Source organism: Argopecten irradians, chromosome 1, assembly GCF_041381155.1.
Source record: "Argopecten irradians isolate NY chromosome 1, Ai_NY, whole genome shotgun sequence".
NCBI classification, from domain to species: Eukaryota; Metazoa; Mollusca; class Bivalvia; order Pectinida; family Pectinidae; genus Argopecten; species Argopecten irradians.
Window position 1 is genome coordinate 25,422,990 of NC_091134.1, and position 15,807 is coordinate 25,438,796.

The 15,807-nt window shown below is 40.8% G+C and overlaps 1 protein-coding gene across 1 annotated transcript; it reads right to left on the reverse strand.

Moving 5' to 3' along the window:
* Window positions 1-1,509: 1,509 nt before the first annotated feature.
* LOC138319522 (uncharacterized) lies at window positions 1,510-1,953 on the reverse strand. The gene has a single exon (XM_069262707.1). The coding sequence runs from the start codon at window positions 1,951-1,953 to the stop codon at window positions 1,510-1,512; it is 444 nt and encodes a 147-aa protein (XP_069118808.1).
* Between the last annotated feature and the right edge of the window lie 13,854 nt (window positions 1,954-15,807).

Below are 15,807 nucleotides of genomic sequence, written 5' to 3' on the forward strand. Positions count from 1 at the left end.
TAGAATAGCTTAGTTGACTTTTGATGAATTTGCGGGCGCCCGAAAGCGCGAGATTTTGGTGTTTGGGGGGGTCTGGGGGTCTCCCCCGGAAAAAAATACGATTTAGAATGGCTTAAACGAGTTTTACGATGCATTTTGATGAATTTGCGAGCGCCCAAAGGCGCGAGAATTTGGTGTTAGGGAGGTCCGGGAGTCTCCCCTGGGAAAACATTACGATTTAGAATGGCTGAGATGAGTTTTACGATATATTTTAATGATTATAAAGCGTTCTTAACATGGTAATTTTTCGATTTAAAGCTACCTGCATTTAGAAATGATAATTGTGTTGTCATAACATTATGCAACCCAATGCGATCTGAATATACCGGCTTCACACCATCGGCACATTGTTGTGTAATATAAAAAATGAATTAATTGTCTCGCTAAGACATATAAACCAATTGATCTTTTAAGAGACATTTTTTTAAAATAGTACATAGAATCCCTTGATGGACATTTTTAGTCTAGTTCGTGTGTATTGAATTTTTACTATTTAAGGTTTGACATTATGTGCTTGAACGTTTTATAAATGCGCCGCGCAGCGGAAAATTTTCTAGAATGAAGTACGAAAAATATGCAGGAGGACCCCTTTTCCTTTCAAATAAGCATTTTTAGAAAATTTCAGTCGGCGAAAATGGGGGAGGGGGTAAAAAGAAATGTTTGCCCCCCCCGTCCTGGGGAACGGGGGCAGTTGCCCCCCGTGAAATTTCCGCCTTCCTAGACTTTATTATGATGGCAATTCTGTAATTGTTTTTAAATTACTTTACATCGAACGTAGTTGTAATAAACGATGATTGCCTCTGTGGGTTCATGTGTTGTTTATTTCAAACATAGTAACGTACAGCAGCCCACCAAGATGGCTGGGCGGAAAGCATGGTCATCAAGGGAGATAACTCTAATGTACAACTCAATGAAACTATCGATGCGTTCGTTTTACAATACTTATTACAATTCTCCCCCTTGGTTAAGATCTCATACAATATCACAATAATCTGTTATATGAGTTATATGAACTGATTATTCTTTACCAAGTTCAATTTAATCAAATTAAATCCTACTTTCAACAGAGTCCAATGTATTCAATGTTTGTAATTTTCACTATTCACTTTTCAGCACCATAGTTAGAAGTATTAATGATGACTAGATTTCTCACTGACTAGAACATTATCATTATTATGATTGTCCACATGAATAGTTCATAAAGTAAACACTCAATTCAACTGGATAACTCAACTATTGAACTAAACTAAACTACTAGAAATCAAGGTAGACTGCCTTGAAATCTGAAGATTGCTAGGGATTATTCTGCCCTTTAACACAACAATCTTCTAACTACATATATTGCTAGCTAGCCTATTTACAAACAAAGTCTTTGAACCGGTTAGGCAACTTGCGTTCCCTGGTTGGATGGTTTAATATGGGACTGTCTATCCGTTTGGACACTTTCTCCGGAGTAGGTGGAGTCTGACTCTATTTGACCGGTGTCGCAGGTGTTACGATACTCGGTGTGACCTCAGGTTCATTCGAAACCATGGGTGGTTCGAACTCATGATCCACTTCTGGAGTCTCGGCTGAGCTTGTGTTCCACTCTCCGTAGTCTGTTCGTTTTCGCACATGATCGATGTGACGTCTGATCGTGTGTCCTTCATTTATGGTCACTGTATAAGAAACTGGACCTGTTTTAGCCTCAATCTTCCCTGGTAACCACTTAGGACCTTTTGCGAAATTCTTAACATAAACCTTGTCCCCAGGTTGCAGTCTAGATGTTCGATCTTTCGACTTGTCGTGATACAACTTTTGTTTACTCTGCCGTTCTGTAACCTTTAGTTTTAAGTCTGGCCGTACCCTATCGAGTTTGGTTCGAATTCGACGTCCCATCAGTAACTCACAGGGAGCCACTCCAGTGGTAGACATATCCTAAGTTATATCACACTCTCGATAACTGGAATATATTGAGTTTTGGATGATTAAAATTAGGTTAATTCCTGTTACCCAGAGTGTTTTTTTTTTCTCTCCAAGACCTGGATCATAGATCTAGAAGTCATGTCGTCTGTGCCTATCTCCAGCTTCTTCAAAAGTGTGACGTCATAATTTGGAAATCTCGTGATCTCGCGTGTGATTTGACTTAAGATATAGACATATCCTAAGTTATATCACACTCTCGATAACTGGAATATATTGAGTTTTGGATGATTAAAATTAGGTTAATTTCCCAGTAACCCCATTCTACCTTTAACATTCTACAAAATTCCCAAAACTAACCCCAATACTCATCAAAAACTCATTAAATTTCAGTTATTCACCACAACTTCTTCCTGATGCAAATTCTTGATGTCAGCAATCGACCTTCGACTATAAACTTTCATTTCTGATGACCTTTACTCCTATTAAGTTGGCAGCAGATTGTAATTTGGTATCATCTTCCTTGCATCAACGTTTCTCAAAAAACAAAAAGAGATAATTATCAACTTTAGTCAATGCATTTTATTCATCATATGTATTATATCTAAATCATACTGGCATACATAAGTCATTCTGTGCCAGAAAATATCTATTATTGTTACACATTTAATATTGGGTAAATGCACATTTTTTAACTCACTCGCAAAACTGAGAATCAACTTATATGCATTATTAAGTATCATGCAGATTCAATCATTATAGAACATAACACAACTATGACTACAAACTTCCTAAAATTTATGGGAAAGCTTTCACCATACGCCCAACATCACCCAATCTCTCATATATTATATCCGCTCTGTCTGGGACATTAACTACATTTCTCAACATATTCCCAACAACACCATTCTGTGCCATCCGTGCCATTCGAGAATACCTGTCTAAGCTACCTTTCGTGCGCCACCCAACGTGCTCCATAATTTCACTTGCATCGCCGTAACCAGACACTGCCAAGGTAACAGCACAACCACCTCTTAGACTGCGAGTTGTTTCCCCTTGATTCAAACCCAAAGATTTTAGATAATGCTTCAACCTACTATACATAAGGGCTGTGGAAACTGGGCAATCAAGGACTTGTTTGTTTGAGTGGTCCAGTGGTCTGAACAGATAACCATATCTTAAATCAACCCCCATATCCTTACTGCTACTTACGAATTTCTCTAGCCCGGAAACGGGACAAACTACCCGGTTATTCGAGCGCATCACTGTAAATTCGTTTGTCTTTCCATTATTCAACGTTTTCCCTACAGTGTGTACAAATGTGAAACCTGAATCATCTGGTAAGCGTTTTACCTCCTGCGCAACACACTGGGCTAAGTCACCCGCTCTGTCCCCGCCGAAGAACTGTATTTTAAAAAATGCCTGGTCTCGAAGCAAAACAAACTTTTCTGCTAATGTGTGGCTACTGTTTTCTAATTCATGATCTATATGTTCAGAAATTCTCAAGAGTTTCGGAAAGAAAAGAGGTTTTGCTTGATGAACCCTGACCCTAGCTCTTGCTTGCTCACGATTTACAGCTTTTACATACTTTTTAACTCTAAAACTGTCAGCCGGATTTCCAGATAAAGTAGCCGCATTCCACGTTTCCCCCCGTCCCAGTTGGTCAAAGATTGATTTTATTTGTCCCACAAAAGATTGTACAGTACCAGCAGACAGACGCTTTGGGCAATCACATCCTGTTACTGTAGTTCCTAAATTAGGACAATTGAGGTGATGGATTTTTGTCTTTCCCTTTATGTCCTTGTGTACTAGGAATTCACAAATATCATCTGGTGTGACTAGAGCTAAAGACATATCAGACACCTTAAGAAAGGTACACAACTCTTTCTCAAGAGCAGTTTTCTTTCTATTGTACTCTGAGTCGTCAACTAAACTGTCCAAAAACTTCAACCTTTCTTTGGTGACAAAATTCTGCCCTCCTCTTAATGATGATGAGTCAGATTTCTTACCACAAGATTGGCAAAACCTGTACCCCTCGTCGTTGGGGTACATACAAGCCTCACAAGATACTGTTGGGGACCAGGTCTTTGGAGTTCCTCGCCGTGCCTGGAATATCAAAAGAACACCAACTTAGCTGCAAACAGGTCATGAGCTAGAGCTCTAGGGCAAAAACCTGCCTTTGATGGTCCCAAAATAACATCCTTATCCCCTTTCCTGCCTAACAGCATGTGGTCAGTGGTGCGAGACCAAATCACCGGCCACCAATGTGGGAGAGGTGTGAGGCGTGGGAAAATAAATGTACAAGCCTTACATTTTTGCTCTACCAAGTATTTTAGAGCCACTGAGATGAGACAGAATGGTGGGAAGATGTATCCTGCTGTGTCCCCAGAGATTTCCTGTGCAAAGAAGTTTACCCCATCTGTATGTACTGTAGGACAGGGTGTATAGTGTCGCAAGGTATTCCCCCTTTGGTCTACCATAACATTGGAATCTAAGGACATGTAATCTATCAAATGAGGTCCAAACTTTTTCTGGACATCCTCCCATGATTTCTCTGAAAGTGTACAATCTTGTAACGATAATCTGCGGGACTCAATATCTGCCGGGTTAAGTTTTGATGGGATATAGCTAACCTTCAAATCTATGTTGGCCCGTTGAGTGAGTTGAAATAAGCCCTTAATGAACTTAACCAGCTCTGGACACTTACACCCTTGCCCCTCCCATGCAGCAACTACTGCCTTATTGTCCACCATAGCATCAACCCTATGATTCTTCAGTTTATCCTCCAATGCAAGGATAGTCTGGTACAATGCTTCAGCTTCCTTAACATGGATGGGTCGAGAGTCGCCGCGAAGAAAGAAATCCCCCAGTGCCTCTCCCTCTACAACTGCGCCCCACCGAAACAGAGAAGCGTCTGTGGCAAGATTTACCTGCAAGTGCTTCTCTACTCTCCATGGCACAAAACCTGACCAGCTATCAATAAACTTCCAATGCTCAATTTCACTCCGAAGTTCTCCACAAACCTGTACCTGTCTACTGTTTTTGAAGGCCACCCCTATTGCTCTGTTTATATCCCTGATGTAAAGCCTAGCAGCAGGCACCGCTAACATAAATGAGATACACTTACCTGCAAACCTCTGGAGTGTCTTCACATCTACGTATTGACACTGGAGAATACTTTCCCTTAATGACTGAAACACCTGCTTTTTCTCCTCTGGTACACAGAATGTCTGCCGGACTGCATCAACAAACATGCCCAAAAACCTGATAGTCTGACAATGAACAAACACAGACTTTTCTATGCCTATAAAGTAGCCCAACCGTGTAAGGACTTCGCAAACGATGAACAATGCCCGTTCTGCCTGCTGTATCCCAGGCTGTTGTGAAGGGCCAGAACTACTCAACAGCTCAGCTATTAGCCTATCGTCAATATACTGTAGACACGGCACTCCCAATCCCCGACAGTATCCTGTTGCTGCCATACCCATGGTATGGTATATGTAAGCACTTGGCTTGAACCCAAAAGGTAACGTGTTATAGGTATAATACCAACCTGCGAATTGAACCCCAAAGTATTTTTTAGAGTCGTCATCCAGCTTCACATGATCATAACCAGACTTATCATCCACCGATGTCATGAAGCAACTATGGGAAATAATCCTAGGCACTTCTTTTAAAGTGTCGAGGGCAAATGGCAAATCACGTATCCACAGGTTTAGAAAACGTTCATCATGACACAGTCGTGGTTTGGTTGGCTCCACCGTGAGTGGCATGACCAGATCTGGGGGGTCAACTTCTCCCACTTTCCCCCAGACAGACATTGATCCATTACATACCCTTTCTCTCAATGATTCTACAATGAAATCCTCATGGCCTATACAAGTGTTAGTTAGCAATCCGAATCGTATGACTTTCCTTTAAAATTTCCCTTTAACGGACGAAGGTAAGTGCTCACGTTAACCCCTGACGATATCCACCCAATAACCTCGTCAGTAGCCCCGATATTCTCCCAAAATCTAACATAGTCATGCACATTACCAGCTAAGTAAAACCCAGGCTTTCTCAATGGCAAACTATCCAAATCAAAACTTTTACCAGCAGCAACCTCCTCAGCCGTGGCATGGAAGAATGGAGGCTGCAGAGTTTTCCCTCTGTAGTTCACCCACTGTGTCTCACGATTCCTGAACTGTACAGTGGTTGGGTCAAAATTTACCCTCCTCTCCCAATCGGGAATATCTGGATAGAATTTTGCTCTTTTCTCACCATTCTGGAAAAGTCAAGTATCGAAAAGAAAAGATTTATAGAGGTAAAAAACTCCCCAGCCTCCATTCCACGTGACAGAATATGCCACTAAAGGATAAGTTCCTTCGGAATGAAAGCTAGGTGAAATTAACATAAATCGATAAGAGCCAAGACAATGATTGCACTCTACCTGAGCAGAAAAACCTAAAATCCAGCACGATACAGTACGAAAACTAGCAGTAAAAATCTTCTAAAGTTAACTAGTCTTCCTTAATTTTTGGACAGTCACTGACAAAGTGTCCCTGTTCCTTACAATAAAAACAAGAACCTCTACCTCGAGGGTTCCTATCCCCCTTGTTCCTCCTACCCTGCCTGAAAGAGTGCCCTCCCTGGGGAGATAATGGATGGAGATATGGCATATAACTATAGGGGCTACCTACTCCTGGCACCCCTGGAAGGATTGGGCCCGGTGCTGCCATCGTTGAAAAATTCTGGTTTGGGTGCATCATGTGCGGGTAAAACATTGGGGAAATGGGGGTTGGAACTTTACTCGCCGCATTCTCACTTTTCTCTCTCTCACTCATGACCTCAGAACATTTCACCCAATCTGCTACAGTCGCACTGATTTTTCGGTCCTCATTTGATCCTAACAATTTCATGCAGAAACCACAAATGTCTGGATGTGCCTCAAATTGTCTACATGCAGATAAAGCTTTGGCATAAAAGTCTGTCTCAGAGTGCCCAGCTTTTATAGCATTCTCCACCAGGATTTCCATTGCTGTAACCAGGGCCGGCCCTTTTGTCAATGAAGGCTTGCTTGCCAGGGACCTTACGTGTTTTAGTGATCCTTCCACCGTTTTTTGCGACATCAACTTCAAGTCTTCCTCCATCCGCTGCATGCGGACCTCCATATCTGTTGATATAATAAAATTCAATTAACCGTAGCATTTATCTGTAGTCCGAGCAGCATATTTTTTTTTTTTTTTTTTTTTAAGACAAGGTCCAAATTTTACCTGGTAGCGTTGCTTTGGCCGACTTATCTCCCTTCTCGTTTACTGCAGTAATTCGAGTGGACTTGTCGCTCGTGACCGTCCCAGATTGTAGGGTTGTTCCCCTTGGTGCCCCCACCTCGTTTGCGTGTATAATTGCGACATGCAGGAGGAACCTTAATGATATGTCTGTCAAATTTGTTCCCGCCAGCGAAAGGACCAAACTTGCCTCCTGTCCTGTTAACCACAATATAAACACCAGGTCTCAATATTTACCCAAAACTAACACACTTAAAACATAAAACTACCTTTCTTGGGATCATAAAACCAAACAAATTGAAGCAAGGTATAAAATAAATAGTCAATGAATCTCAGCCAAATTTATATTACATAAAACAAGATATTAAGTGTTAAAATGAAACATATTCTAAACATTTAATCGGTGACCTGGAAATTTACACTAAAATATTTGTTTCATCCATTAAACTATGATTTTTACCTACCAGTGAGTTTTTTTAAATTCTTTCTGTAATTCGGCTGTCGAATATCCAGAGAGAGGGTGGTCCTTTTTCAGCCTTGCAGTGACCAAGTCCCCCATCTCCTCCTCTAACGTTGCCTTCACTTCCAAAATTACCGGCAAGATATCCTTTTCCACTAGGCAATGCCTAGCTTTCAGTATTTGGTACGTCATCTGTAAGAACACATTCCCAAAATTAGGAATTGAACTAACCCCAGTTTCATAACGTGTTGTTTAATATATATATTACAAATTATTTTCTCATATTAAAGGGACAATTCAGTCTAAGAGAACATTAAAATTTGTACATATATCGGGAAAACCCCAGGTCTTATGGAAATTAGATCAGTTGGTTTTACTGTAATATGCCAGAAAAGCCCATGGTGGTGAAATGAGTGTGGAGTGTTCAAACTCGCTCGCTGTCCGCCATTACACATTGTGGTCGAACTTCTTGTATGCCGAACCCTGTCCCTTGCTCGTAGAGTAATGCTACTTTTGCGAACGCTAGGTATATTGTATCATACACTATAGTCCGTGTTATCGGCGGGGTTTATTACAGTCGCGCCATTCATTAGCGTACATTGGGATATGTTGACTTTAGAATATTTTGGTGGATTGGTATCAAAATAGGATATTGGTATATTTTGTTGTGTTTAATTTTGGTGTTTACATTGCTCATTTGAGATATGTGTTTACATAGCTTATTTGAGATATAATTTAAAGTCCGTTATAGTACAAATCCACACTTCCCTTGAAATGTCTGTAGCTACAAATCCTTTGTTTCAGTCGGTTTTTATCTATACAAACACTCCCAGTCAACATCTACGATTCCGTCGTAGCTACCGTTCGAAATTAGATATGATTTATAATGGTTATCATAAACCGCAATATTACCAAAAATATGTTACAAAATGGCTTTAATGACAACTTTGACAAGAACAATTTCGGTTTGAAGATATAAAATATCGTTAAGGCTTCATTTGGTGTATAATTTCTAATTTCAGGCATAAAATCAATTCATCCGGATCAGATTCAAAGTTATTTGGTCCTGGGAGTTCGAGAGGAAGTGTAATGTATCAGGAAGAACATTAAATCCTGATAATACGACATAAACAGTCATTTAAAAAGTAGTTCAATTGTTTTCTATTAAAGGGACAATTCAGGCTAAAAGAACATTAAAATTTGTACATATATCGGGAAAAACCCAGTTCTTATGGAAATTAGATCAGTTGGTTTTACTGTAATATGCCAGAAAAGCCCATGGTGGTGAAATGCGTGTGGAGTGTTCAAACTCGCTCGCTGTCCGCCATTACACATTGTGGTCGGACTTCTTGTATGCCGCACCCTGTCCCTTGCTCGTAGAGTAATGCTACTTTTGTCTAGAACTGCTCAAATCGCTCTGACAATAGTGTGTTTACCTTATTAGGTGAATTGGTTCGTCTAAAAAAATCATTTTATCACCTCCTCAGTGGTTATGCAGTTCATTTGTTAAACGTGCGTGACGTTGGCTCGGGTATAGATACAGCGAACATATTTTACCTGCTGAATCGTATTAATCAACGATTTATAATTACAACGGTATAGATTAAAATACTAAACAATGACGTGGAATTTGTCAATATTTTATGTTATATGTTTCATAAGAAATGTAGAACAATACATTTATGCCATATTTCGCTTGTTGGTTATGTAAAAGAATTAGCCTGAGTGAATTGTCCCTTTAACAATGTCGTAGAATTTGTCAATGTTTTACGTTATATGTTTCATAAGAAATGTAGAACAATACATTTATGCTACATTTTGCTTCTTGGTTATGTAAAATAATCAGCCTGAGTGAATTGTCTCTTTAAGATAGGTATATTTGTGATAATTGCATCCTTAATCTCGTGTAACTTGGTAGTTGTATTAAATAACAGACACTCGAAAAATTGGCGTAAGACAATTCGCCCCTAAATAAATATCATGTGGGCGAAACGTCCCATTGTTCAACAAGCCGATCCCCGATTGGACGAGTTAGTATTTCATTATCAGCTTCAAAACAGATTACCATGAGTTGTGACAGCCTCGTCAATATAAAACGAAAATCACCACACTTCAGTTAATATACCATAACACGTAACATTTCTGAAGGCTTTCATAATCGATGCCTGTTTTCTCTGCCATATGCCTGTGACACTTTTCTGTCACTTGTGATCAGCCGCCCGTGACCTTGCCCTCGACCGCATGGGGTTTGAAAATTTTGAAACAATAATTATCCGGAGAAAAACTAACCACGAATCGTTATAAAAAGAATGAAAAATAATAAAATGGCCATACATATATTGCCCGCAAATTGAAAACCAGAAAATACATCTCGACTTTCACTCGTCGGTCTCCTCTCGTTGGCCGGGACCACACTTTGGCGCCCTTGCTACTTATCCCAAAAAATTTACAAAGTCCTCGTGCCTGATAAAATTAATCATGTAAATAACCATACTCCATAAAATGTGTCTACGGCTTGACCTCCTGACACAACCATATCGCCAGCCCACGACTTGGGCGACCAATTATTATTTTTTCCCTGGCCCCGCCATCAACTTAATCGAGAAATCCAAACACGTGGTCTGTGGGGAAACGCCTCGTGGATTAAATTTACGAAGTAATACAGAAAATTATCCTGCGTACATCCCACATCATACTACACATGTTTCCGGCCGAACCTCCTGACATGTAAATAAATTGTTAAAAAGTGAAAAAATTAAAACTTCTTACCGTCTCTAGGCCTACTAATCTCGTGATCTCGCGTGTGATTTGACTTGAGATATTGTTTGTGGTGTTACTCTGTAAGTCAACAGAAATCGAGCTAATTTCTATTCTACATTCCCCTCGGACTGTTTGCGAATTCCATCCTTGATTGTTTGCACGGCTCGCTCAGCAAGTCCATTTGATGCTGGATGATAAGGAGCACTCCTGACATGCTGAATACCATTTTGCTTCATGAAGTGTTTGAACTCATCACTAGTGAAGCTAGGGGCATTATCTGATACGATCATCTCAGGTAGTCCGTGTGTGCTGAATGTCACCCTGAGCTTCTCTATTGTCACTGATGACGTAGAGCTGTTCATAACATGAACCTCAATCCATTTCGAGTGAGCGTCTATGATCACCAAGATCATTTTGTTCATGAATGGTCCCGCATAGTCTATATGTAGTCTGGACCATGGACAACTAGGCCATTCCCAGGGATGTAATGGGGCCTTAGGCGGGGGTTTCCTGTGTAATTGGCAAACAGAACAACTCCTTACTGTCTCTTCTAAATCTGAATCTAGTCCTGGCCACCACACATATCCTCGGGCGAGATTTTTTATCCTGTTCTCTCCAGGATGACCCTCATGCAGACTCTGGAGCATGGTTGGTTGACCCTTCAGGGGTATGATTACTCTACTCCCCCTGAGTATACATCCGTCTTGAATACTGAGCTCTGACCTGACCTTAAAATAGGGTGTGATTAACTGGTCTGGACTCTCAGCTGGCCAACCTGATTGCACAAAGTTTCGCACTCTGGACAAGACTGGGTCTTGATGTGTCCACTGCTTAATCTGGGTTGCGTTAATGGGCGAGTCCTCGATCTGTTCCATAGCAAGGATTACCTCCCCTGGTACTGGAGGTTCTTTGGATAGTTCTAACATAGGTAAGCGACTCAATCTATCCGCATAATTCCTTTGTCCTTCACGATAGACAAGGGTATACTCGTAAGCTGCCAGCGTTAATGCCCAACGTTGGATACGTGCTGCAGAAAGTTCTGGCACTCTCTTATCCTCCTTCAGTAGACCTAACAGCGGTTTGTGGTCTGTATAAAGAGTGGAAGGTTGTCCGTACAGGTATTGATGAAATTTCTTCACTCCAAACACCAATGCTAGACCTTCCTTTTCCAAGTGTGAGTAGTTCCTCTCAGCTGGTGAAAGAGTACGAGAGGCATAACCGACAGGTCGTTCCGAACCATCTTCCATCTTCAACGCTACAATGCTCCTATTCCATAAGGAGACGCATCACAACAGAGTATGATGGGTTTTTCAGGGTCGTAGTGCACCAGCACTTCTGCTGACATCAACAGCTCCTTAGCCGCTTTAAATGCCTTATCTTGCTGTTTCTCCCACTTCCATTTGCAGTTCTGTGATAATAATTCATGCAGGGGAGACAACACTGTCGACAGGTTAGGTAGGAATCTGTTGTAAAAATTCAGCATTCCCAGGAAAGCCTGTAGTTCCTTTACATTGTTCGGTGGAGGCATACTCTGAATGGCCTTCACCTTGTCAGGTATAGGATGTATGCCCTCCTCCGACACCCTGTGTCCTAGATAAATAACCTCTTTATCTAGGAAAATACATTTCTTCCGTTTTAACCGTATCCCTCTGGATGCCAACCTTTTAAGTACTTCACGTACATTTGACAAATGCTCCGATCTGGTTGCACCTGTAACCAGGATGTCATCGATACGCACGATGACTCTTTGAATTCCTTGTAGGATGTTCTCCATCGTCCTTTGGAAGATCCCTGGAGCAGAAGCAACTCCGTATGGAAGGCGGTTATAACTATATAACCCCTTGTGAGTGTTTATCGTCACATAAGGTTTCGATTCCTCTTCAAGCTCTAATTGCTGGTAAGCATTGCTGAGATCAAGTTTGGTGAATTCCTTTCCATCACTTAAGGTTGCGTATGAGTCATCGATTTTCGGAATCGGATAATTGTCTAACTTCGACACCTCGTTATTTTGTAATCGCCACAAATTCGTACCGACTTATCCTCCTTAACAATAGGAACAATAGGTGCAGCCCATTCCGAAAACTCAACAGGTTGATAGTACCCTCCTTGACCAACCGATCAAGTTCTGACTCTATCTTCTCTCGTAGAGCGTATGGTACTGGTCTCGGTTTGAAATAACGTGGTCTGACATCAGGCTCAATATAGATGTGTGCTTTCACACCTTTCACTGTTCCTCTGTGAAAACCTCTTTAAACTCGTGAACGATATTTTCAACGCTGTCTGGCACTTCAGGCTCTGATTTGATAGTGTGAACTATCTCTGTCCAATCCAGCTTTATTTTGTTAAGCCAGTCTCGACCTAATAGGCTTGGGCCATTCCTTTCCACTACGACTAGTGGTGGTCGTTCTGCTTGGCCTTTGTATGATACATTCACTTGGCCAACTCCCAAAATAGGAATTTCCTCACCTGTATAAGTCTTAAGCCATTTCTCTGACTTCCTAAATGCTACGCGAATTCCCTGCTGTCTCACTGTAGCACGACTTAAAATAGTAGCAGATGCACCTGTATCGACCTCCATTTGAACTGAGCGACCTTCAATGTTCATGTTCACTAGGTATGGGTCTTTCTTACCCTCGGATAGACGAAACATGGAATAAACCTCGTTGTCATCATCACTATCATTTAGGCAGTGTGTTCCAGTTGAGCGTTTCTTATCCCCAAAACTGCTCGGTGTCGTTTTGTGTTTCACATGCTTTTGTGTCTTTTGCTTCCCTGATCGACATTTCTTGGCAATGTGTCCTTTCTTTCCACACGAAAAACATTCCGCACCCTTGAATTTGCATTCAGCCCTTGGGTGGTTACCCCCACACCCTGAGCACTCATATTTATGATCCATGTTTTTGACAACTTTAGCACCATGTTCATGCTGGCATTTAGACCTGTTACTAATCTTATGTATTTGGGTGGTCGCTGATTTGGTTTGCTGTAGATCTGCCACATTCTTACTAGCCATTTTCATGGCCGTGGCTGTGTCCAGTGCCATTTTGAATGTCAATTGGCCCATTGATAACAGACGCCTCTGAATCCTGTCATCGTTTACACCACATACCAATCGATCTCTGAGCATACTTTCAAGAGTGTCCCCAAAATTAGTCTTCTGTTAAGCGACGTAATTCTGCTACATAGTTAGCAACTGATTCGCCATTTAGTCGGAATCTATTAAGGAATTTGTACCTTTGTACGATTTCTGAAGGTTTCGGATGTTGATGGTTTTGTACGAGAGTTTTCAGTTCATCAAATGTCTTATCGCCCGGTTTAGCTGGGGCTACCAAACTGCTAATCAGTTTATACGTTTTGCCGCCACATGCCGATAACAAAACTGACCTTTGTTTTCCTGCATCGGTAATCTCGTTGGCTGCGAAGTAATGTTCCAACCGTTCAACGTATTGGCTCCAAACCTCCGTTTCACTTTTAAACTCGTCGATTTTCCCAAAAGTCGCCATCCTGTTCTGTGTAGTGTGTACCTCGTCCACTTCCTCGTCGCCAATTGTAATAAACGATGATTGCCTCTGTGGGTTCATGTGTTGTTTATTTCAAACATAGTAACGTACAGCAGCCCACCAAGATGGCTGGGCGGAAAGCATGATCATCAAGGGAGATAACTCTAATGTACAACTCAATGAAACTATCGGTGCGTTCGTTTTACAATACTTATTACAGTAGTATTGATGTACACCTATACCAAACATTACATGTCTCTTCTAAAGCTGATAACAGGGAAGTGTCATAGATAGGCTGTTTGTTTGTTTGATTAATTTACGTCCTATTAACATGTTAGCCAGGATCATGCAAGTACGGCCTCCCATGTATGCGGTGTGTAGCGTGTGGGTACAGGTGTTTGGCTCTATAGACATTTTTCTTTCTATATGTAATACTGTATTACATACATAATGTCTATAGAGCCAAACGCCTGTGGTGTTGGTAGTGTGAGGTGTTTTTTTAGGAGACTGCGGTATGTTCGTGTTGTGTCGTCTTGTATAGTGGAACTGTTGCCTTTTTATAGTGCTATATCACTGAAGCATGCTGCCGGATACACCAAGTATTTTCAAGCCTTCGGATTGGTTGAGACTATATATAAGTTGAGAGCCGGGACAAGTATATTTATTTTTTTGATATCATTTAAATATTTTTTAACTTGCATTGTCAGCTTTAAGTTCACAAACAGTTTTCATTGGGGACAGAATTATTATGAAATGCTGAACACAGATTGCTTTCCTGTAGCTTTCAAACCGTTCGAAACTTTATTATTTTCGATTTTTGCTCATATATAGGAAACCAAGGGGGTAATTGTGGTATTATTTGCCACTTAATATTGTACTGTGCGTAAAGACGTAAATCGCCCAGTAAAGATTCTATCAGCTATATACTGCCCTGGTTTGAACATGACATAATCTCGTAAACTATGGATTTTATTTAGTCTTTTTATATTCCTTTGTACCTGAAACGTTTCCCTCGGACTAATTGCTCTCTTCTAGAATGTCCATAATTTACCTAAATTTAGTGTTCTTTGATTTCCCAAGCGTCGGTTGCCACCGGTATCTCTTCATTTGACTGCTCGTTTTCTCTAGCTTGGATTATTATGGCAATTTCAAACTGCCAACATCCCTGTCAGAGCTTAATTGAACATTGAGATTCAGTGTAAAACCAGAACCTGTCCATGGTTAGAGTGCCACCGCACTCCAGCTTTGCATCTAGTACTTTCACACAGTCGCGGTGATGTAAACCTACATGGCAATGATATAGCTGATGACACTGATTGCACGGGTAGTATCCATATTGGTCACGCGTGGACAGTGATTTGTAAATAGAATATCTTTTCAATATCTGTCTGTTACACAGCTTCTCTCGGAACGTGAAGCTTTGTTTTGAGTGCCGTGGGGTCATCGATTGTCCATACATTCTATTATCCCATGTCATGTTGTCACATGTATAGTCGATCCGACAATACCATCACCCCAAACCGTCAGGAACCTAACGGGCACCAACTGATGCAATTTACTTGGTTCACGAGAAACATGATCCATCTCTTAAATAAATAGATGTTACCATGTGTGTTTTTGTTTGTGGTTTTAAAGTCTACACAATAAAGACCAGTGGATATATAGTCTAATAACACCGATTTTATTCAGAAATTGATTACAACATATGAATAAGTAAAACATTTATTTCTTTTTAGTAAATTATCAACATTTGTTAAGATTTTATAAAACGCAAATGATCACAACACATTACCATATTTTGTACAAGTTCTAGTTCGATAATTCTAAAATGGTGGATTTGCCAATTCAAACCAGCGCTCTGCTACACGCTGTGATA

Bases quoted from the DNA above. Each gene is read 5' to 3' on its own strand.
- LOC138319522 (XM_069262707.1), bottom strand. From the start codon at position 1,953: ATGTCTACCACTGGAGTGGCTCCCTGTGAGTTACTGATGGGACGTCGA.